We start from the raw sequence: 23,054 nt of genomic DNA on the forward strand, positions 1-23,054 counted from the left end.
ATCTATTCATGTAATCAATCCTATGCAATCTGGATTCTGTACCCTACCAACATTGCTCTGGAAAAGGTCACCTGTTATATATCCTTCCTACCCAGTCCAGTGGCCAGGTTTCATGCTACTGAGTTATTCATCACTTTCGACACTTCCTTTGGGTATCTCGTCCCTTCCTAAATTTAACGACTGCCTACATGATAGTGACTTGCAATCTGTTCTGCATCTGCTATATCAGATTGGACGTTTCTGTCTGCACTTCTCTCAGACATTTCAAGCTTAACTTGTCAAAAACTATCTCATCATTCACCATGATCATGACCAAATGGAGAAAAAAAAAACAAAAAACCAAAAAAAAAAACAAAAAACAAAAAACAAACCTTCCCCTCTCCCTGTGTTCATTTCCCTGGGTAGTACTACTGTTACTACTCCCAGAGTATTGGGTATTGGACACTAGATGTATTAAAAGCTCTGAAGGCGATTCTAATTTTTGGCCATGGTTTAGAACCATTGTGTAGGAGCTAGGAAAAGGACAATGAAGCTGATGTGACTTCTTTCAGAACTCTTAGTTCTCCTAGCAGCTCTGACTTTTTCCAGATCCTTTCCCCTGGAGGTGGAAGCTAGACTTCCATCTGGCACTTGGACAGTGGCTGCACTGCCTCTGGGTGCCCAGACATGGACAGCCAAAGGGAAGAACACTGGCCCAAGACCTGGCAATGTGATATCAGTGGGTTATACGTTTCTTAGGCTAAAAGTACTCCAGTATTATTAGTGCCACCAGACCCTGGTAGCAACCTGCATATACTGCTCAAAAGTGATGGTGCCCAACTGCTCTTCATCCACCGCCTTGAACCTCTGCAGGGTTTCGAGGAGCTCTTCCTCCATGGGGATGGGCCAAGGCATCGAGATTACTAATAGGAATTTCCGCCAGTCCACAAACTCCGAATTTACTATTACTAAAGATGTTAACTCCTGCAACTAGAAGAAAACAGGAAATGCCATTGGAATATTTGTATGACTCTACCTTGAAACTCTATCAGTTCATGTTTTTTATGGGACATTCAGATGAAGGAAGGAGGAGTTTATATGGGTGAATAGATTGAGTCAGTTCTCAGGCTTATTTCCTCCGGTTCTACTAATCAATCCACATCAGATACTTAGGTACTTTTACTTTTTTGCTTCCTTGACATTTGGGTTTTTGCTTACTGTTATACAATGAATTTACACATGTGACTCCAGTGACTCTGTACCTTTTCAAGAGGGAAGATAAAGATTCTAGATGTGACTGTGCAAGGGCTCCACAGCCTGTAAGGAAAACTATAACCATTTTGTTTTCTGGTACATTCTTAAGGAACAGATTACACTGAAAAGCAAGAATGCCAGAATCATCTACTGTTACTAGTCAGGATCATTCCCTCTGTTAGTAACATATACAAGCTCACAGACTGAGCCTCCTGGGCTCCATGATGTTTCATTGACTGTCGGTGGCATCATTCATTCATTCAATACTGGGCACATGCATAGTGCATCTTACATTCAAGTTTGTTTGCTCTTCATTCAAATTTTATTGATTGCCTCCTAAAATGTCAGATACTGCAAGTACTGATGATTTAAAACTATTGTCTTAATTCAAATAAGAATTCTGAGTTTTGAAACCCAAACAAAATGGAAGCTTACTTCTGGTTGCGTGAGGTGCATCCAACTACTAGGTAAGTTGTTTGTTCCAAGGTTCAGGGTTACCAGATCCAGCAGAATGTCAGTAAATGCTTTATGTCCTATTATGCCTAGAGCATAATGAAAAATATTTTTTAATTATGTTATATGACACGGCTTTTTTTCTTTTGCTAAAGCAGAACAAAAATAGGCATTTGTATAATCACTTTATTCATGTTATATAAAACTATAATCTTTAGCAACAGAAGACATTTGAAAATATAAAAATACTAATCAGTTTCCTGATGTGCTCTCATTGTCTCAGCTAAGTTGTAATGTATTTTTCGGCTGGGTAATAAATCACTTCGGATTGGGCAAAAACACTGAGAATTTATACTTGAATTTTGAATATTCCCTTGACTTTTTGCTCAGAGTAGAATTAGTAAAATAAAAAAAAAAAAACCTCTTAAGTATTCCTATATACAGTAGGGTATAAGAATAAACTACTTTGGTGAGTGTGGGATAAAAGTGTTTCAAATGCATACAAATCACCACTGTAATCATGATAACACATTTATCCTCATTTTGCACTTAGTTCAGCAGAGATTTGTTTTTGTAAATGTGGGGAGACTTGAATTGTTAGCCCACTGGACTGGAAGTGACAATTTCATTATCTAACTGCCTCTATATTTTATCCTGTACAGAAGAGAGTCTGTCTCTCATTTCAAATTGCATGCACATGCATTAAAAAGAAATAGGAAAAAAATAGGAAAACAAAAATAAATGAATCTACTTAAAAAATGTCTGTCTACCCCTCTGACAGAAGTACCTTCTAGAGTCAGGAGAGACTCCTACATGTATTCGGTCTTTCAGGTCCAGAGTATAGAGCTATCCTTCTTTATTTAGAGATAAAAAGAGTAGAAATAGAAACATAGATGTAGCATCTCAAATTCTTTTTACATCTGAATTTTTAGCATTTATGAAAGTCCCATGTGAACCTTAACATTTTTTCTAACCTTTAAGAAAATGCATGAATCCTTTTTAAATGTCAGTGGTTCAAACCAAATACACAATTTTGAGTTTTGGAAATTATTTTTTTGGGTGGCAAGAGCAGAATCTATCTTTCTTTGATATGACTGGCCATCCAACAGGTCATTCAGAAATAAATTCTCTATCCTTTTTGATCAAACCCATGTATCCAATTTTAAAGAGATGAGAAACATTTTCCCAGGTAGTAGAGTTTTCAATAAAATGAGCTTTATTTTCAGGAAAAACCACATTGTCTTTAGACAAGTTAGAAATAATCCCTCATGTTCTTCAAGATGAAACCATAAATAAATTCTCTTTTATGAAACCATGAGGAGGCTCTAAGTATTTAAAAATTATGTACAATATAGTTCCACTTTCTTTAATAGCTGTGGTGCAAGCAAAGTGTTGTAAGACAATACTTCCAGCTTACACAGTAATTATTTATGTGGCGACCTTAGTGTGAAATGTGAAAAGTATTTTAATATATGATCTTGACATTGCCAAGGCATATGGTGATATGACCTTCACATAAAATGTGATAACATAGACAGATAAACTTAGAAATTTTATTCATGGATCTAAACAAACAAGCAAATGAACCTCTTTTTCGGTTTGGCCCAAGTTAGTTATCTAATGCAGCTGTCATTTAGAACTATGGGAAGGTTCTAGGCCAAAGGGAATTCAGACCATAGTCATAGTCTAGCCACCCTTAGCAATAACTCTGCAAAAGATGACATCAAAATAACACACTGCATCCAAAGAACGTGAAGGAATGTGTGGATATAGAAGTAGACTTAGAAAGGTACAGGATGGGGTGCCTGGTGGCTCAGTCAGTTAAGAGGCCAATTCTTGATTTCAGCTCAAGTCATGATCTTGGCATCCTGGAATCTGCCCTCAGCGGGGAGTCTGTGTTAGGATTCTCTCTCTCCCTCTGCACCCCCCCTCTTGCTCCCTCATGCACACTCTCTCTCTAAAATAAATACATCTTTTTTTTTTAAAGGAAAGTACAGAGAATTTTCACTTTGATAAGATGCCAAATGCCTTTCGTGTTTGATATGAAGAGTGCTACTTTTTTACTTCTAAATTTCAGATTACAAAGAATTTGTTTTTGCTTTGATCAGTGACAAAGTCAACATTTGTCATATTACGAATCGCTTTCATCATGGCTTTCGGAGTTTGATGAATAAGCAGAATTAGGTCTTGTGTCATCAGCTGAAGATGGTGTTCTTGTGTTCCATAAATGGATAGCTTTCCGAGGGTCAAAGTTATTAATGTCCGGAGAATTCAACTGAATTACAAGGAGATCCGTCATACTTTCAGCCTTGATTTTGGCACGCATTTGTGACTTGGTGAGTTTCATCTGACTAAAGCCACGTTCTGCCTCCGCGGAACTTGCAGGGAGGGTCAGCACGAGGTCCACTAACGTCAAGATATTTGGATACTTGTGTAAGTAAACAGAATTCACAAAATCCCAGGTCAATTTGCGGATGTTCTGAAATCTAGCGGGGAAGAATGAAAAATATAAATTATTGAGACTCCCAAGTGCCATTCAAACATTTGTAAATACCAACCATGCTTACCTAGCATACATCTCTAATTTCAGCATGCTCCACTCAGCGTCCACTTCGTCGATTTCCACGTTGGCAGCTTCCAGTACTGGTTCATAATGGGCAATCAGGGTGGATACCTCTTTTTCTCCAAATTCTGCCATCGATATACAAGAGAAAGAGTCACACATAAGAAAGAAACCTACAGACAGCCAAAGTACAAAAGGTTTGGAGTTAGTGCATACAGGGTACCTTGATTTATCTTCGCAGGCCACAGTTTAAAGCTTCCAATCATGGTTGCCTTCAGCACATCTTGGCTGGCATCTCTGAAGCAACCTTGCAGCCTCTTGATAAGATGTGTTAAGACTACTCTTCTCACATCAGAAATGTCTCCCTTTCCTCCCAGGCAGTTGCCATGAAAGTGCGTGACCGAATCCACCCAACGTTCCTTTGGTCCTGGTCTGGGGAGGAGAAAAAAAAATTCCCCAAATAAACAATTAAATGAAAAAGCACCTGGCAAATAATGTCCCCAGTCATGCTGTCTAGTTTGACAGACCCTCAGACCATTTCCCAACTCCTCACCTTGTTTGATATATTCTGAGCATTTCCAGTGTTGATTCTAATGTGGCAAATACATCAGCAATGGAAGAATTTCTGTTTTGATTGACACGGGAAAGAATGCTAAGGACATTAATGACATCCACTAAGAAGTGGATAAATTTAACAATGTTTGCTTGGAGAAGGAACCCCAGGAGTTCCTTGGCTTTCTGATGACTGGTGTCACTCCTGCCTTCATCTCCCTGTAACATAGATCAGGAATAAAATACTGGTTTGTCTTTCTCAGAGTTATGATTTCAAATTGCTTAATAAAAATATTCTCTGTCACTCTGGAAAGCTAACACAGCGTGGTATTTCAAAATTACTTACCGAATGCAGTTGCTGGACTATTGCAGGATATCCCTTGAGAAAGTTCTGGAGAGCTGCCTGTAGTTCCTGAAGCCACCTCCTGCCCCCTACTTGAGAAGGCATCACAGGTCGAAGGTGAAGGCCTTTGAAAGCAGTTACCAGAGAACTCCTGTGCAGAGGGGAACTGTGGTAGAAGTGGTAGATGCTGTGAAGAAGATTTCTGACGTCGTTGTACAGGGGAACGCTTTGGAACACCGCCTTGTAAGACAGTTCAAGATGGTGTGCAAAGCAGTATACAGTCAGAGCACATGGCTGGATTTCTCTTAAAAGCAGGGCCACCCTGCTGTTTTCTCTCCCTGAGCCAAGGGCACCATCACTTCCAAAACCAACCAGTTTCTTGGCCCAGTCTTGGTCTGATAGCTTAAGTTGAAGATTTCTCTCTAGAGTTCTTTCAATGGCATCTCTTATTGCCAAAGGATCCTCCCTTTCTACTGTCTGTACCCCAGCAATTTGGCAATGCACTTTTCCCGCGTGTGCAAACTGCACGTAGACAAGTTCAGCCGCCTTGGTTGAACTGTCTGTGATTCCGTCACTGAGGACAGAGAAAAATTTACTTTGTTCTAGTTTCTCCCTAAGATTTTTCCGTTCCACTTCAGCAATAAAATATGTAAAGGTTCTTGCTGATTTGTTAGTTCTGAATACGGGGCCGATATCGACCCCCTTCATATCATCCAACTTGCACATCCAGATAAAGTCTTTGAGAGGACGTCCCGTCTTGGCGATAGCATGGCATGATCTGAATAAGTTCTCTACTCTCCCGAGGGTGATTTTGCTCATGGTTGTCACCATGAGCTCTGTGGTGGCGACATTCACTGGAGAACCATTTGTTGCTTCCATTAGTGAAGCCTTGGCATGAGCCTCACTGAGATGATGTGCATTGAGAAATTCTGTCCTAAAGTTGTCAGTGCCATAAAAAAAACTCACTTGATTTCCCTTTGACTTCACTCCATGTTTACGACACAGGCCACAGAACATAAGATTTAACATCTCATCATATATAAGCCAAGGGTATTTTTTCAGCCAGATTTTCAAAAATTGATCGTTCCTTTTTGGAAGGTAATGGTCAAGCTTCTGCAGCCTTTTCTGCTTTTCAGTGACTCGGTTCATGTCACCTGGAGGATCCCTGCCTTTAAAATAACTCCACGTTGTTATTTTCAGCAACCCCCAATGTCTACCTTCAGTTTTGCTTATCTCTGACCCCAAAACTTGCTCACTATTTCTGGGAAAAACTACAGTGAGTGCTTACAAGTAGTATGTCAGGCATTCTGGCTAGTGCTTTAAGTGGCTTATACCACTTAATCCTCATAATCCATCATCTCCATTTTATAGGTAAGAAAATATACCAATTACTTGTCATTTTTATGGATTAAAAAAAAAACAAGGGTACAAAGAGATTGATTAATTTGTCTGTTGTCCCGGTGCTGGTGAGTGGTGGAGTAGTGGATCGCTAGCAGGCAATCCTACTCTACAGCCCTCATGCTTACTCACTTCACTATCACAGATTTCTCATAAGGGCAAAGGCTGCTACGCTCTCCTTCACTCTAGAATCTTGTTCTCTACGCATAAGAGAGACATTGCTTTTTGCTGACATTTGCTTCCTGTAGTGAGAAGAAAGAGTAACAGGACACGCAAGGCGGCATGTCTACAAGATTCACCTTGGCCATCTCTTCCCTCCCACCTCAGTCCATCCTCACTGGCAGTACTAGAGCCAGCCTGTTCATTTACAGAAAGGGCTTCAGGCTTCGAGACCTGTCCCAGGTGGTTTCAAGGAGCCATGCCTCATGCCTCATCTTTTTCTTTTCCCCAAAGATCTAATATCTGAAACATACATTTTGGAGACTGGAATATATATATTTATCTGGACCTAAGGACAAAAAATTTAAATTACACAAAGCAATGTCCTAAAATACAGGTTTTCTCTAAAGGCAGGCAGCCTAGGCCACCCATTTATTTCCCTCCTGTGACTTCGGTAACCCTCCCGATCATTAGATTATTTTGTCCTATGTTATAGGTTAACAGGAAAGTGGAACATGTGTTTGTGTGATATTGTACTAAATTACCTCATGTCAACATACAAGCTCAGCATTTCATTTCGTTTCACTGCTTTCCTGTCCTAGGCTGACTGACAGCTAGATTTTAAACTCTTCTGACAGAACCACACTTCTTTCCTTTGTGCTCTATCATGCCTAGGTGAGCGCGAAGCACTTGGCAGATGTCTAGGAAAATAAACATCCCTAACTGATTTTCATGATCACATATCTCTTAACGTCTTCTACTTGGAAGCCTTCAACATTAGTCAACCTGCTGCTGCCTTCTTCCCCGATTTGCACCTAACTTCTATTTTGCCTTTTAATCAGTTTTTTTTTTTTTTTTGCAGTTGTTACTGTTAAAACACATCCCTGTTTTCTCCACCCCCCACCAGATCCTAAATATTAACTGTTGTCATTTTCCTAGATCCTAACTATGAATTGTGTCCTGAAGTGAGCCCCCTTGTGGTTAATACGTCCGGCCTTCATTCTAGACCCTACTTGGGTTATCAAGTCTCCCACGCTAGACCTTGGGTCCCAAGCCGGTGCGTGCTCCACGCACATCCGTGCTGGTGAACCCAGGAATGAATACGTGAGACAAGAGGTCTCTAGTTACTGAAGGGAAGGACTTTAACTTTCACTACCGATTTGGCTAGCTTTTACATTTGTAGTTTTATGAGCAGATTTTCCAGAAGGTGTTATCTTGATTCTGAGCACATACTTCTCATTTGCCTCATGTAAATTCTCTGGCTTCATGAGAATGTGGTTCCTCCTGAAGAAGTAGCTGAAACTCTGCCCACAAATGGTTTTAACAGGTCCAAAGGCTTCTAGATTTACTACTGCATTTCCGTGATCTTCACCCACCGAGAGAACCACAGGACATACAGGGGCCTTACTCCTTTTTTGCATAATCCCTAGATTTTGTCACCTGGAGAGGTATTTCTGTTAATAACATCAATCCTTCCCTAGGGTACCTTTTGTAAGAAATCCTTCTGTATTTTTTGATTTGTGTAAAGTCAGACTAATTTAAGCAGGTTTCAGATTACATGGGGCTTACCTTCCTGCAAATATATAGAGTATCCTATTTCTACAATTTTCTCAGAGACACTAGCTTAAAAAGATCCACTGAACTTTCTAATGATCCCCCCACCCCACCCTCCATGCCCTTAAATCCTGTCTTCCTGTTGGCCAAGGCTCTGTAGCGACACAGAGCAGCATCTGCTGAGTTCTCAGACAGTCTCTTCCTCCCTGTAATCCACTCACCACAGCATCTGGCTCTAAAGGCCTTTGATAATCCTTTCCTGTGTGTCCTTTGCAAGCCACTGTGAGACTTGACAATCTGCCCACAAAGCCTTTGTGGTCCTTACCTCCTGCCTCCTGCCCCAATTGGTCTGTTGGCTGTCCCTTGAATATGTCATGCAACTTCAAAAATTTCAATGTCTACTCTCTTTTCCCCTTTGTATGCTTTCCCCTGCTTTTCTTCCTGGAAGCTTCCTTTAACAATTCTCCTCTGAGTTAACCCCTATTCTGACCTGCACAGGCAGCAGTAACTACTTCCTCCTTTGAATTCTTGTAAAAACCATGTAGCCGAATGATCTAGCTTAGCCACCACAGACAAGAGTTCTGTTTGTGCCTTATGTCTCTGAGGCCAATCATTGAACCTAAGGGTCTCTAAAAAAGAGCCTCTCAAAGGAGGTCCCCTTCCCAGTTTTTAGAACAGTATCATAACCTTGAACAACTACAAGCTGCCTCTCTTGAAGAAGTGATGCAGATGTGGAATTTGCTGGGCTGTGTTCTCTCAAGCAGAGCCACTCAAGCAGAAGCCAAAATAGCCATGAACCAAATATCTACAGGCATTACATGGAATACTGATGGGTTTACAAAGAAAAGGAGTTCTTTTGGTTTAAGTGGGGCCTGAGGAACATTGCTAAAGTGTTCTGGTTTCAACAGAATCCAAATAGCTTCCATTGGAAAAAGACTGTCTTCCTGATGTGCTTGGCACTTGATGTTTAGAGACAAGATGTTCCTCCCAGAGCTTAATGCAGTACACAAAATGAGTGTTTTTGTTTGAGATGTTTATGGTCCCCTTGGGGAGCCACATACCTTATGGTTTAATTCTATCAGGTGGTGTAATTTTTTTTTTTTCTGGAAATGTTCCAGAGTAATGCTCTAGATGCCTGTTGTGGTATGTGTACCTTCAGCATATGGAGCTAACATTTTAGGTAATAATTGAAATAGTTTGATTCACTATTGTATTGTATAATGTTACATGTTATATAATAATAAATATTATTTACATATATACAAATATTACTTTATAATATTATATATAATAATATATTACCATAATAATATAATTAGGGATCCCTGGGTGGCGCAGCGGTTTGGCGCCTGCCTTTGGCCCAGGGCGCGATCCTGGAGACCCGGGATCGAATCCCACATCGGGCTCCCGGTGCATGGAGCCTGCTTCTCCCTCTGCCTGTGTCTCTGCCTCTCTCTCTCTCTCTCTGTGACTATCGTGAATAAATAAATTTTAAAAAAATCTTTAAAAAAATAAATAAATGACAATGGCTTATATTACATTTAAATTACACATTCTATGTGCCAGACTCTAAATATTTTACTTATATTAATTACTTTAATGCTTATAGCAACTCCATTGAAATATCCGATTTTCCAGAGGAGGAAGTTGAGAAGAGAGAGGGTAAATAACTTACCCAAGATCATATACAATCATTTGACAAAAGGTAGATTTGAAAAGAGCTGTCTGACCCTTCTTAACCATAGCGGCGTCTTTTTACTCAGCCAGCCATGTGTAAGAAGTGAATCAACATGGAAATGCTAGCATGGGGCCTGACACCATGCCAATATTGGCTGTTGTTATAATTCAGAGGACGTTCACTAAATTTCACCCTGTGCTGGAAGTACGCTCATGGAAATGATTCCCGGGACAGTCAATAAAAGAATGTCTTGTCGATGCACTGGCTTTCTCTTACTTAAGCTGCTCCTGAGATTCTAAAGTATGGATCTTTGCTGGGTAGCATGGAAAATGCCAGCATGACAAATTGTTTCCTTGCATTTTGTACGATCTTGTTGGATTATCATGCATACAGTCATTTTTCCTTTCTGGCATTTTTGTGATGATCATATCAACAGATGGTATTTTATTTCTCATGACTACCTTTACTAAAGGAGATTTAAAATCATCACAAGTGGCAGATTTTGACCACGAGAGGAGTGTTGAATATATAAGCATTGCGGTATACGATGCATTTTCAATTTTCCATTATCTTTAGTAAGGACTATTTTATTTTTATTTTTTTATTTTTATTTTTTTTAGTAAGGACTATTTTAATGAAGACTTCTATTTTTCAAGTAGAGTAGCTAATACTCAGCAAAAAACTCCATAAGCTTTGGTTCTTTCTGTTTATATCCTGATACTAGTTACAAGTATTTAAAGTCACTTGTTTTACTTAAGGATTTTCAATTTCCATCAATAAATTTATTTATGCAACATAATTAAAAGTTACCAAAGTGAAACTTCATGACATCACCATTCCTTATAAATGTGCTAAAACATCCTCTGGTAGACCTGGTCATATAATGACGATGTGTAAATATGTATGCTTTTTTCCTAGAGAAACATCCATCTGTTCATCATATTTTACCATATTTTAGTAAGCTTCAAAGTTACATCTTAGATACCATAGGTTACATTGGCATTTATGAAATAGTTTAAGGAAATGCTCATATTTCTTGGCTTAAAAATAACAGCAATTTTCAAGCTCAAGGAAGAAGTTCTGTAGGATCACACATTCAGAAATGTGCCACTTTTAGCCAGTTGCTCCATACTTTGAAAACCGATCACTTCAACTAAGATTGTCTTTTGAAACTGTAGAGTTCTAAGGTAAACACAGTGGAAGGTATCATAAAAGACTGTTTTCTAGTTCTCGGAAGGAATATGACAAAAGACTTCACTTAAAAGATGGATGGCTGTATATTATTTAAGGCAGTGGACAACAATCACAGAGCTGAGGAAGAAAGACAAAGGATCTTTTTGGGGCTAAGGGAATTGGTGAGAAAGGGTGACTGGTAACTACTGGACTTCCTCAGGGAGGGCCAATGTCAACATTTGCAGCCTGACTTCTAAGAAATCATCACAGATCTGTGACTCTGGGATGCAGAAAATGGAATGATCATTATTTTGCCTTCCTTTATAACATTAGCAAGACTAATTACAATGAATATTACTTTTAATGATAGACTACCTGATACTGTGCTAAATCTTACATGTACTTGAAAAGCAATGAATATGTGTGTGTATATGTATTCAAATAGCATAATTGAGCAAATAATAAAGAATGTAAACTGATTTATTGAACCTGTAAGACTTCCAAATCTCACAGTATTGTATAGCCTTGTAACTTGTGCAGTAATTACAATGGTTATTCTTAAATCTGGGTGGATTCTCCAGCTTGGGTGGCTGGTGGTGGTTCCTCAGACAGAAAAGCCTTCCCCATCTGTTTGCCTGCTGCTCGTGCAGTTGGGGAAGGAGAAGCAAAACAGTCTCCTGACCTTTCCCTGAACATTCACACCCATGCCTCTTATTTGCATGTTGGCTAGTGGCTGTTCCTCTAACTTTAGATATCCTCTGTATCCCTGACCTACTTTCACTGGGCACTGATCCTCTCTTGCTCTGCATTTTTACACACTTTTATAAAGTTCATATTCTGTTCCAGAAAGAAACTCAATAGAAGTTTATATTTTCTTCTTCCATGCTTGCCTTTTCAAATTACATTCTAAGTCCCTGGGGCAAGTGGTTTTCCTTTTACATCTACATTTTAAATATATATATATATATATATATATATATATATATATATATATATATAAAACTATTTCTCCTCTGTCCCTCTTTTCCTTTCTTCCTCCTTCCTTCCTCTTTCTACCATACTTTGAAAGCTGTTGCATTCATTCTACTGTATTTAGAAAACAGATAAATGTATCAGTTGACATATTTTAGTCCCAAAGGCTTTTAGAGTTAATCTTCTAAGACATGCACATGCCAACTTATAGCTGCTGTTTGTTGTTTTTAAACGTTTAGTTGAAGTGCAGGCTCTGGTTTTGAGGTTGGATCCAGGAATGTATTGTGGTTATCATCATAAATACTAAGGTCTCTTTTAAAAGGGATTATGAGTGGCTGACAATTTTCAAAATCCTCTTCTACCTCCTGAAATGTCCCCAAATGCTTTTAGTTTTGACCTGCTAATTGGATGATTTCCATCCCATCACCCTAATGTAGGATTAAATCAAATCATATGTCATATTCAGGGTCTTTATACATGTATCTTTGTATTTTATATAAAAAATAGTGTGGATAAAATGAAGGGCAAAAGCAACCTTTGAGAAGGGAATATGTAATAAGAGGGCCTTGTGAAACCCACACGGTGGGGAAGAGAATGGAATCTGCTTGACCAAACAATGGAAGAGATTTTGTGGACTCAGCTTTATAAAACTGAGATTGTTTGGTACCTGCCAATGGCCACATTTCCTTCCTGCCCAAACACTGCCAACCAGTGTTGGTGTCCATCCACAGTTGTCATGTGTGCCTTTATATATTCGAGGTGGAGACCCACTCAAGCTGATTAGATGAGCTGATGTGTGCCAGGGTAGAGGGTCACCCAGGTGTATAAGATTTCACCTGTTTCACCCACTAGGCTTAGCAAAGAGGTGTTCAGATTTAGAGTAAAGGAATGTCCTTTGACTAATGAGATTTGATGTGGGTTTCCGGAAATAATGAACTTTTAAAAAACAAATGAAATATAATCACTATGAAAGTAGAAGTGTGTTAGGGCTAGACTAAAGTCAGTTGGCTATTCTCTAGGGAAAAAGTAATGATTTTCCAATAGGTGGATGTTGGAAGATAAAATAAACTTGTTTCTGAGAGGTGACTTAGTTCAATGAGAAGAGGCAAGAGCTTTGAATCTGAAGAGGACTGGATGACATATGATCATATGTAAAAACTGCTCTGTGACTCAGTGTCCAGCCCAGTAAAATGGAGATGAGATGCTAGACCTACATGATCTGTCTGAATTACTTGTGCTGTCAACTGATGTAATTCATTGAAGAATATCTGGAAGTCGAAAGAGACTGAATTAAAAAAAAAAAAAAAGCCCATGCACATACTATAGAGCCATAATGATAGCAAGTGAAGGAAATAAAGTGTCATAGGCATAAAATTCTATGTATACATACATGTGAACACATTACTCAATTAGGTAAATATTTTGGTGACAGCTTATCTGGTTCTGTTCTTAGTTTATGAAGCACTGAGAGAAAAGGGAAGTTCTCTACCCTGGTCTCCCTCCCCAGACTAGTGGGGGAGACAGAAACGCAAACTCATGATCCCAATCCAAACCCTCGACTGGACATATATACAGAGGCTGTCTCTCTCAGCTGCCATAGTCAGACTCAAGTTTACCCGCTTTCTGGCCAGGGCAGGGTTGGGCCAAAGAGGAGAATTGCCAGGAAGGAGGATCATCACCCTGCTGAAGTATTAGTCACTATCTTCCTCCTGTTTGTTTCATTCATATCTATGTTGCATAAAGCAAACATGTGGCAAGCTGGAACACAGTGAGGGCATCTTTTTGGTGACACGTGATCCCAGAGGGCTGATGTTATTTGTGAACAGGTTAACTGCTACCCTGATTAGTCTTAACTTTTTCTGTGGTTTTTCCACGGTAATTATTTTTCCTACCTTTGGGTGCAATATCTAAGAACTGATCTTTAAGACTGTCAAGCTGTTCGATGGTCAGGGTGCCATTTTCTTCCTTTTCCACAGGTGGGGGGCGCACTGGGGGAGGGGGATCTGGAAAGACTTTCAGATCTCCATTAATGAAGAAATCTTCTTGGTCTAGGTAAAGTTCATTCTGAATTTTTGTTGATGTTTCAATGTGATAACGGGCCACCTCAGTTAATTTTTCCACACTGAAAATGAAAAAATGAATAGCGTTATCCCCACTAAATACTACTGGGTTATCAGTGCTTAGGAGACAGATACACAAAGTCTACACACCGTACAGCTAAGGAAGACAATTCAACCTGCATGTTTACAAATTCCAGCTCTCTTCAAATCCACTTTTTGAAAAGGTGGAATAATAAATGCAGATTGGAAATAAAATATATGCTCATTATAGAGCTCACAGTCACATATTTTATACAAAGTGAAACAAAAGGGACTTCATCAAATATGGTTTTATTAACATTAGAACATATTTTTACTGTGTAAGCAAGATGATGTCAAGAGATATATTTCATTCTAAGTATGTACCAAAATATAGTTACTCATTCTAACTATGCAAAATAAGTATGCAGAAAAGCCTGTAAAATATAACTGTTAGAATGACACATTTACTTGGAATCAGGAAAAATTGTAAAGTTAATCAAATTTGATTATGGATTTCTAGAAGAGTGGCTTTTCTCTAACTTTGTATCAGGGAGTTTGAAGTTATTTAAGACACGATTGTCAGATGAACTCTAATAATATGAACCCACTGAAATTGCTTTCTATTTTTACAAATAATAATTCCTAGTTAAATCGTGTAGTATAAGCAGTAATAGTGAGGTACAGTGGAAAGAACATTGGAAGCTGCGTTATTATTCTAGAACACTCTGTAGCCATGGGTCCTTGGGAACTTATTTAAGCTCTCCAAATTTCCTTATTTTTGCATGGAGCTAGTAACACATAACTCCATACTTTATGGTTATTAATGTGAAATCATACAGGGAATGGATTTAACCTATACTGGGGATTATAGTTATGGCCCTAATCAAAGGGCCATTTCAAAAGCCAGAGAAGTTTTGTACAGGAAGAAATACAATATACTGCTTTACAGAAATGATTGTTTATAGTTTGCATTAACGATTGGACGTGACAGAAATATCCATTTTTAATCTGCTCATACGCAACACAGAACACCAAAATATATATACAGAAAATGTTTTAAAAATAGTATTAGTTGCTTTCTCTGAAACTAGAATTCAACTCCAGCATGCTGTACTGGTGAGCGTCCACATAGTGCGTATTCTCTAATTAGTTTATGCCTCGTGGGGTGTGTGTGTCTTGGGTGCAGAGGAGAAGGCACTGGAAGCAAGTAAGTTCCAAGCTTGTTGTGAGGACCGCCTCCCACTGCAGACCAAGACCCAGCGGTGACCAGGATCTCAAAATGGGTGTGCACCACCTAGTGGAGGTTACCAGGCATACCCTTCTCACAAATGGAAGAGCTTCAAAAATGCCTCCGGAATGAAAAAGCAAGATTTGAAGTTCCAATGGATGGACAGCTCTCTCTATATCTTCCTTCTATCACCAGAGAGTTTTTGTGATAACCAAAACAGAATGCATAGCTGGACAGTTCTAGGTTTAACTTCTTGTGGCCACATTGAGGGGTCAGATATTTGTACACCATACAAATCTGAGAAATTGGAGTATAAGAAGCATTGACGTAATGGGCACTGAGTATTATGTAAGACTGATGAATCACTCACCTCTATCTCTGAAATCAATAATACATTATATGTTGATTAATTGAATTTAAATAAAAATTTTAAAATGCCGAGAGAGAGAGAGAGAGAGAGAGAGAGAGAGAGAGAGAGAATTTACTATTGATGGCCACATGGATGGGAGGGTAATGTGAATTCTAGGAATTAAGAAGATATGTTTTCATTTGTAAGTGGTAGGAAGAGAACAGAACTGAACACCACTGCTCTATGATGCTAAGGAGTAATCAACTTGGCCATCCAGTGGTACAATTATTTTAAGCCTTACTGCAGTTAGGTTACCAGGCTGAGGGGTGTGTAAATGTGTGTGTGTGTGTGTGTGTGTGTGTGTTACTATATAGCATGACAGATATAAAAAAAACTAGGCTGAAGATTTTACAACAGAACTTTCATTATGAGACAAGGATTGCAGAAAAACCATAACAACTCTCTTTCAGGTGGCAGTCGTTTCTGAGAATACTTGCCATTTGTATTCTATGTAGGTAGTAACCTCTAAATTTTCAGTAAATGTTTATTGCACACTATAGTGTTCATAGAACCTAGATCTAGTAGAAACTTCTGAAATAGCCTGGTTGCTGTGTTTCCTTTTATAGATGAAGCCCATGGGCCCCAAGTGAATAGGCATGCTGCTCCTTTGTGGACAGTGAGGGAATCCCCGTCTCTTGGAACATCATGTTTCCTCTCACCTGAGGGCTATTTCTGCTTGGCTGAGCTGATTTTTGAGGGAGAATTAAGAGAATGGGATTCTCTGCCCCACATTAGAGATGAGAAGTCTGAAAAACTTTTGGAACCCAACAGCAAGCTAGAACTGGGTATTACCCTTACAAGGAATCAGCCTAACTGGTGTAACATTCCAATGACTGGCTTCTTAGTCTCCCACTAACTGGTCCTGATTAATAATAAGTCTGGCGTTAAAAAGATCAGAAGTAAGATATTATCTTACTTCTGAAAAATATTTTAAAATTGCCTATAATCAGACCTTGTAAACTAAGGTCCTCATTAAGCAGGGTAAAAACCACACTCAGAAATGATGTGCAAACCTGGACATTGCAATAGGACACTTTGATACATGACTCACTGTTTGAAAAGAACATAATATAAATACAATAGAGCATAATACAAATATATATGTGATTCCCTAAAAAGCCAAAACATCTATTTGTAAATGTAATTTACGTTTGTAAATGCCTAAAAATCTGCCAGTTTTGGCCTTTAGGAATTAAAAAAATACATTTTGAAAAGCCCATGCAGTACATTACCTGGCCATTTCATTCAAGTACCTCTCACCAAGCCACTTTTCCAAGAGTTTATATACATCGACCACCTTTGTTAGTAAATCTTCAAGGAAAGCCAATGCTTTTGTCTTTATCAGTTCAAGCCGGAACTGTGTGGCTATCTCTAATTTAAAAAGAAAGTGAAGGATTTTAAAATGTATTATATATACATGCATTTTGTAATCGATTTTTAAACCACTCATGCTTCTATTTGTGAAGATGTAGGTGCACATTTAATATACGACTATTGATAATATCCAATCTATGTCACTGAGAAAAAAAGTAAAATGCATGGTCGTGTAATTTGACAGCTTATTTAAGCCAAAACTATAAACTGAGCTAACATTTATGGCACTTTATAGCAATATATTCTTTGATAAATTGGAATGGGAAAATGCAAACAGATAATTTCTGAATTTCAAAAAGGGGAAAGTACAAGTCTCTTGATGATCTCCCTACTTTAGAACCTCAGGATAGCAACATCATTGTATTTTCTCAGCCCTGGTAAAACTAGGGTAAATGCTCTGTATCCCAGGGCCTCTTGCTGCCCATGGCACACTCTGTCTGTGGATTTTACCTCTGAAATAGTTTTCCCAGGTTTCCGCTTTGCTTCTTCCACTACCACTGGCCTAATTTGCTGATGTTTCTGATTTTTTTTTCAAAGTCCATTTTGAGCCGCATTATAAAACAAGTGGAAGAGCCAGGAGAATAGATCTTATAAAATCATTGCTATCTATAGAAAAGGAGGCTCTTGAACATTATTAATCCATTACTGGCTCTTCTATGGCCTCTGTTACCAAGAACTCACTTTTGGGGGCTGTTAGCCTTCAGTAAGGATTTATTTTCCTAATGAGAGGCCTAAATTATTCTTATCATATAAAACCACCTATGTGTATGTGGCTCTAAGCCTTCTTTCAACCTGTAAAATCACTCTGACTCTAACATATTCTTTTCATTTCTATTCTTTGGGATTGTAATCATTGCTGGTGTTCTCCTAACCCCTTCCCAACTTTTCTTTGTCTCTTTTGGAGATCCCAGCAGACAATTATAGAATAGTTGAATCTAGCCCTCATGGGGTCATATGAAAACAACCAACTAAGTGTTGTACTTTTTGATCGCTTTGCATTGTGTCCTCCTTGAGGACTTGAGCCAGTCATGGGCTGGTTGCCTCCTGGCCTATTTTCCCCTGAAAAGAATCATCTTGGTTCTTTTCCACTGCTACCTTCAAACTGCAGGGCAGCGAGGTGCTCTTCCTTGATTTTGAGCATCAGTTCGTTTCTCTTCTCCTTTTGGGTAATCTCCTCTGCTGTGACTGTCACAGGCGTGGCTTCTGCTGTCGGCGGGGATCTGCCTGAAAGGACAGTAGGAACTCAGGGAGGAGCGAGCGACATCCAATGGATGCACAGTTACTTGGACAAAATGAGGACGAAGTGAGATGTGCGGGTCTGTAGTAAATCTGTTGGGGTTTGGAAAGGACCGATCCTAGTCCTGACTGAGTGTGAAATGCTGATCTTTCCTTGTGAATTTTCCGTGTGTTATCTAGGCTACACACGAATACAAACGCCCCTATTGTGTAGCATCATGGAAAGATGAGGTGTGCAGTGAGGGGCAGACATGGTTATAGACTTCAAACAAGGTGCGATGCAGAGTCTGGGGACAGAAATGAGCAAACTGCAATATACCACGGATGCCATGAGCCCCATGGAGCAGAAGGACTGCTCCGTAAGAGGTCCTAGCATTAGCCAAAGGCCTCCCAGGTCTTCACGGAGAAAAGACCAGGGAACAACCTCCACGAGATGTGGCTGAAATGTGGCTCATGGTTAAGAATCTGTAACCTACGAAACAATCTTTTCACAGATTGCAATCTTGCAATCTTTAACTGCAAGTACTTCAGTGATTACATAAGATAATTAGAAAATAAGGATTTGTCAGCATTTTTCGGACAATTCACTCTTGAGAAACGACAGTGGGATTCCAGCTGCAGGCCCCGTCCACATATTTCTACTCAGTGCAACGAATCTGTCTTGAAGGTCTGACCCCAAGGGGTTCAAATCATGTGAAGATGACATAATTGTAAACAAAGCAACGGTAAGAACCCGTAATTGCAACAGTAGACCGATGCATAAATTACAGGTGAAAGGGAGCTTAATCTCGTTGGATTTCTGTTTTATCATCTGTAAAATTAAGGGGCTGGACTCAACCGCTCATCTATCAAGGTAAATTGAAGGGGTGCCTGGGTGGCTCAGTGGTTGAGCATCTGCCTTTGGCTCAGGTCGTGATCGCAGGGTCCTGGGTTCATGTCCCTCATCAGGCTCCTTATAGGGAGCCTGCTTCTCCCTTTCCCTGTGTCTCTGCCTCTCTGTGTGTCCTTCATGAATAAATTAATACAATCTTTAAAAAATAAAAATTTAAAAAAAATTGAAGCATGTCCTTCAAATACAGCTTATTTCTTTCGCATCTGAGATGGACTACATGGTGTGTTTTTTCTCGTGGTGCTATTATTCTCTTCGCTCGGGCGTCCCCCCCAGGGCCCACATCCTCAGCTCCTCCTCTCGCTCCTCCGCAGGGCTGCCTCAGTGTACCCCAGCTGCGAAGTGCCGCCCCCCTCCTGGCTCTCCGGGTCGCCTATCCCTCCCCTGCTAAGGAACAGTGATCAGTCACATGTCCTTCCCTGCCTCTAGCCTAGAGTCCCCACCAGGGCAGGGGCCAGTCTGGAAGCATCCCGCCTGCGTCCAGCCGCGGCCTAACCAGCACGTGTGAGCAACCGACTGGTGAGGCAGACTTCTGCTCTGGAGCTCCCGTCTCTCCCCCTCTTGCCTCGCCTTACCCTAACTGTGTCCACGTGGAGACATTCAGAGGGGAGGGTAACCGTTGTGCCCGAGTTGACCCCCAAGGTTGACAGGGGTCTCTCCCAGCCTCTGCTCCCTCCCAGGCGTCTCGGAGGCTGAGATGAGGCAGGAGGCCTCTGGGAGAGAGGAACCTCCTTGGATTAAGCCAGAAACCTGAATTCAACCTGAAACATATGTACGTATAGACTCGTTTCTCACCCCTTTGTGCACACATTTCAGATCACACAGTGTCATCTTGGAGTTCTTCCAGCATGTTCCAAATGCCCGGCTATTTGGATAAATAAGTCAGGTGAGGCTGGTACCCAGTATGACTAGTCAGCCAACACCACCACAGGAGCGTGTGGGCTCGGAACTAAACCTAGCCCACAGTAGCTTCATCGTGTGTGTTCTAGAGAGAGGCTGAAGCATCCACAGCTTCGGATGCCACAACCGTGAATACCTTTTGCTTTTTTGTCTGCCTTTTCTTTCTTGGGTGGTTCCTCTTTGGCTTTTTTATTTGTCCCCATCTGAGGAGATTTTTCTTTTGTGTCTGCTGGTTGGTTTTCCTTTTCTTCTTCCATGAGCCTCTGATGAATTTCAGCAGCCACCTGGTTGTAATCGAGCAAGATTTCAATTAATGCGACACTTGGGAAATCTGAGAGCCACGTGCATTTAGTCATCCCCGAGTTCCACTGAGGCCTCATCTCCTGTAAACGACCGTGCCACGTACTCAGTCTCTACAGAAAGCGCACTTCAGGGTTTTAGTGACACGGCAGCCTGGCCCTGGCCCCAAGAGGTGGCTTCTCTGCAGCTGTCTGTGCGCAGGTTGGTCACTTTCTCAAGCGCTGCCTGCACCGCAACCTTACGTTTCCTCAGGGCTGCCTCCAGACAGCTCCATGACGATGCTTTTGTTAGAAAGCTTTCTTTTTAATATCAGACTCTATGAATTTAACACCCACTATTCCTCCAGCGTATTCCCCTATACTAATGTTTCTCGCTTTTATATTATTTATTATTATTATATATTAATTATATTCATATATTAACTCCCCCAAGAGAGTTTTAAAGACAATTTTCCTAATAGTCCTACTCTATGAAATTTTAGTACTGCAAAAGTGTATCTGTCTACCTATTTTATATATGATTATGCTTTATACATAAAATGGGTAAGAGTTTCTCATGCCTCCTACCCAAGTTTCGGGATGGCATGCGCAATATTATTTGGATTCATGGACACTTGAATTCTGCGCTTTCACTGCGATGGTTGTGAGGATAACCTATCCCACAGGCTAACCTCATCTTTGTTGTCAGCTTCCTCTACTCGGGGGACATGCAGCTTCCTGCCATCTCAGTAGCTCCCTCCTTTCACTCACACATGTGTCCTGGTTTGAGTCATTAGTTGCGGGGCCACCCCATCTTAGCTGAGGAATGGGGAGTGTGGGGTGCGCTTGGGACCCCTCCATCTCTCCTCTGCGGCTCTGTGTTTCAGGCAGCAGGAAAACCTCCTCTTGAGGTTTAAGCAACTGGGGCCGTGCCTGTAGTTTCAAAGGCCAGACCTTTTGCAATAAGTCCAACCACCCCTGGAGAGGTGAAGAGCACTTAGGAGGATAGCCCTGAGAAATGAGAGCTGAGTAAAGACTCCCAAGAGGGAGAAAGAAAACCCATATACAGTGAGGAGGGAGGAGCAACATCCAGTTGAAAACTTTAAAATCTAAATAAAGCAACTGGTGAAGAAATGGGGGCTGTGAGAATTTATTTACTATATCCAAGCCTGTTGTTATTTCTGGGGAGGGCCTGGGTAAGGGGCTAGGAGGAGAAAGAGGAAGTTGACTGAAGGTGAATAGAGAGATGAATAAGGCACAGGCTCTCCCCACAAAGACATTTAGTTTTGGCCAGATATGCCATCCAATTCTGGCTCTCCCCAGATTCCTGCACACTTCATACCCTGGGGCTCAGCATGTAACTGTCCCCAGCTGGTCTATGAATGTTAAATGTGGTTCCACCCTCCAAATGGGCTTCAAGCAGCTTTTAGCACCTGCTATACTCATAGAGGATGCTCAGGAAATGATTATTAATAGATGGACTTTCTTTTAAAATAATCATATTCCACAGAACATACCCACAGTTTCTTTAAGATCAGTGGAACTTCAGAGAAATACAGAAAGGTTTCAGAGAACAAGCCAGTTTTGTGTGCATGTATGTATGTGGTTTTAATCAGATGCCCTTAATCCACAAAAATGGATTTCATGATATCTACTGTACTTTAAAATTCTTGGTAAAGCTGAAAGCAGACTTGTTAACATCCCTCCACCTAAATTGCAAGCAATTCATTTTTTTGAATCTGTTTTTGCAAAGCACAGTAAGTTAGCAATTTCCTTTAAAATTGGATTTTTCTCCTTTTAAACAACCTTATGGTGCTGGTGGTGGTGGTGGTGGTGGTGATGATGATAATTATCATCATCTGCATATTTTTGGTCCACTCCCTCAAAGACCTCTGGGTGTCTTTCAAAAATTAACATAATTTACAATACATCCAGTAATCTACCTGTAAGGCTAAAGAAACTCTATAAGTAATGTCTTGACATTGTGGGTGTTAACTATGATTTGTTTCTTTGAAATCATTGCATACCTGCTAATTACAAGAAAGTTTTTCTAAAAATTAGCATAGCACACTAAATGGGTAGCTCTTGGTGAGACTGTTGTGTAGAAAAAGTCTGAGTTAAAGCTCTCTCATTTCAGCTGTGCTAATCCTCACTGGCACTGTTTGCCCTACAACGCTTTGTCCAGATCATGTCTGTCTCACTTAAAACTCCCTAAAGGTCATGTGACATCAAGGTCATAAAACTTTATTAGAAACATAAAAGCAGGATTCAAATATAATTATTAGGAATACTGATTAGATCAGTAATGACTAAACTTTTCTCGCTTGCTTTCTATGTGATTTTTGAAGTCCACAAGGAAAATAGTACAGTTTTGAATACCTTTTTAACGTCATGATCTATTATATTTACAATTTCCAAAACACTTTGGTATACATTATTTCACTGGATCTTTCAACCATTCATGGAAGAAAAGATACATGGAATGTCTCCCATGTAATAGATTAAGGAATTGAAGACTGAAAGAGTTTAAGTCATTTCTGTAAAATCATACAATTTAACCAAGAGGGGTAGCCAATGTTCT

At 40.0% G+C, this 23,054-nt stretch overlaps 2 protein-coding genes and 1 long non-coding RNA gene across 19 annotated transcripts in view; 1 reads left to right on the top strand and 2 right to left on the bottom strand.

Moving 5' to 3' along the window:
• Positions 1–23,054, bottom strand: part of SPEF2 (sperm flagellar 2) — a 171,160-nt gene that overhangs the window by 25,702 nt on the left and 122,404 nt on the right. For 14 of the 15 annotated variants that reach the window (XR_007410382.1, XM_049109377.1, XM_049109375.1 and 11 more), the window contains 6 exons: positions 20,332–20,479; positions 18,266–18,394; positions 17,029–17,167; positions 13,971–14,200; positions 1,669–1,775; positions 787–969 (listed from right to left, as the gene is read on the bottom strand). Coding sequence is in view for 14 of the 15 variants with exons in the window: in XM_049109377.1 (XP_048965334.1) it covers positions 787–969; positions 1,669–1,775; positions 13,971–14,200; positions 17,029–17,167; positions 18,266–18,394; positions 20,332–20,479 (936 nt within the window). In the remaining variant the exon portion in view is untranslated. The remainder of the gene's footprint in view (positions 1–786; positions 970–1,668; positions 1,776–13,970; positions 14,201–17,028; positions 17,168–18,265; positions 18,395–20,331; positions 20,480–23,054) is intronic. The other variant, XM_049109367.1, reaches the window with a different exon arrangement.
• The window catches only part of LOC112652659 (uncharacterized), a 94,282-nt gene that overhangs the window by 5,982 nt on the left and 65,246 nt on the right, over positions 1–23,054 (top strand). The window lies entirely within an intron of this gene.
• Positions 2,880–13,964, bottom strand: LOC125755006 (zinc finger protein 862-like). The gene is made up of 5 exons (XM_049109378.1): positions 5,148–13,964; positions 4,803–5,020; positions 4,473–4,681; positions 4,254–4,377; positions 2,880–4,172 (listed from the first exon to the last, which is right to left on the bottom strand). Exons 1-5 carry the CDS (start codon positions 6,291–6,293, stop codon positions 3,818–3,820), a joined length of 2,052 nt encoding a protein of 683 aa, XP_048965335.1. The 5' UTR covers positions 6,294–13,964; the 3' UTR covers positions 2,880–3,817.

The sequence above is a fragment of the Canis lupus genome, chromosome 4, assembly GCF_003254725.2.
Source record: "Canis lupus dingo isolate Sandy chromosome 4, ASM325472v2, whole genome shotgun sequence".
NCBI lineage: Eukaryota > Metazoa > Chordata > Mammalia > Carnivora > Canidae > Canis > Canis lupus.

Excerpts from the sequence above, each read along its gene's own strand:
- LOC125755006 (XM_049109378.1), bottom strand. The coding sequence starts at position 6,293 with ATGAACCGAGTCACTGAAAAGCAGAAAAGGCTGCAGAAGCTTGACCAT. Across the intron at positions 5,021-5,147 it reads TAGTCCAGCAACTGCATTCG|GGAGATGAAGGCAGGAGTGA; the intron begins GTAAGTAATTTT and ends TCTATGTTACAG. Across the intron at positions 4,173-4,253 it reads AAATTAGAGATGTATGCTAG|ATTTCAGAACATCCGCAAAT; the intron begins GTAAGCATGGTT and ends CTTCCCCGCTAG.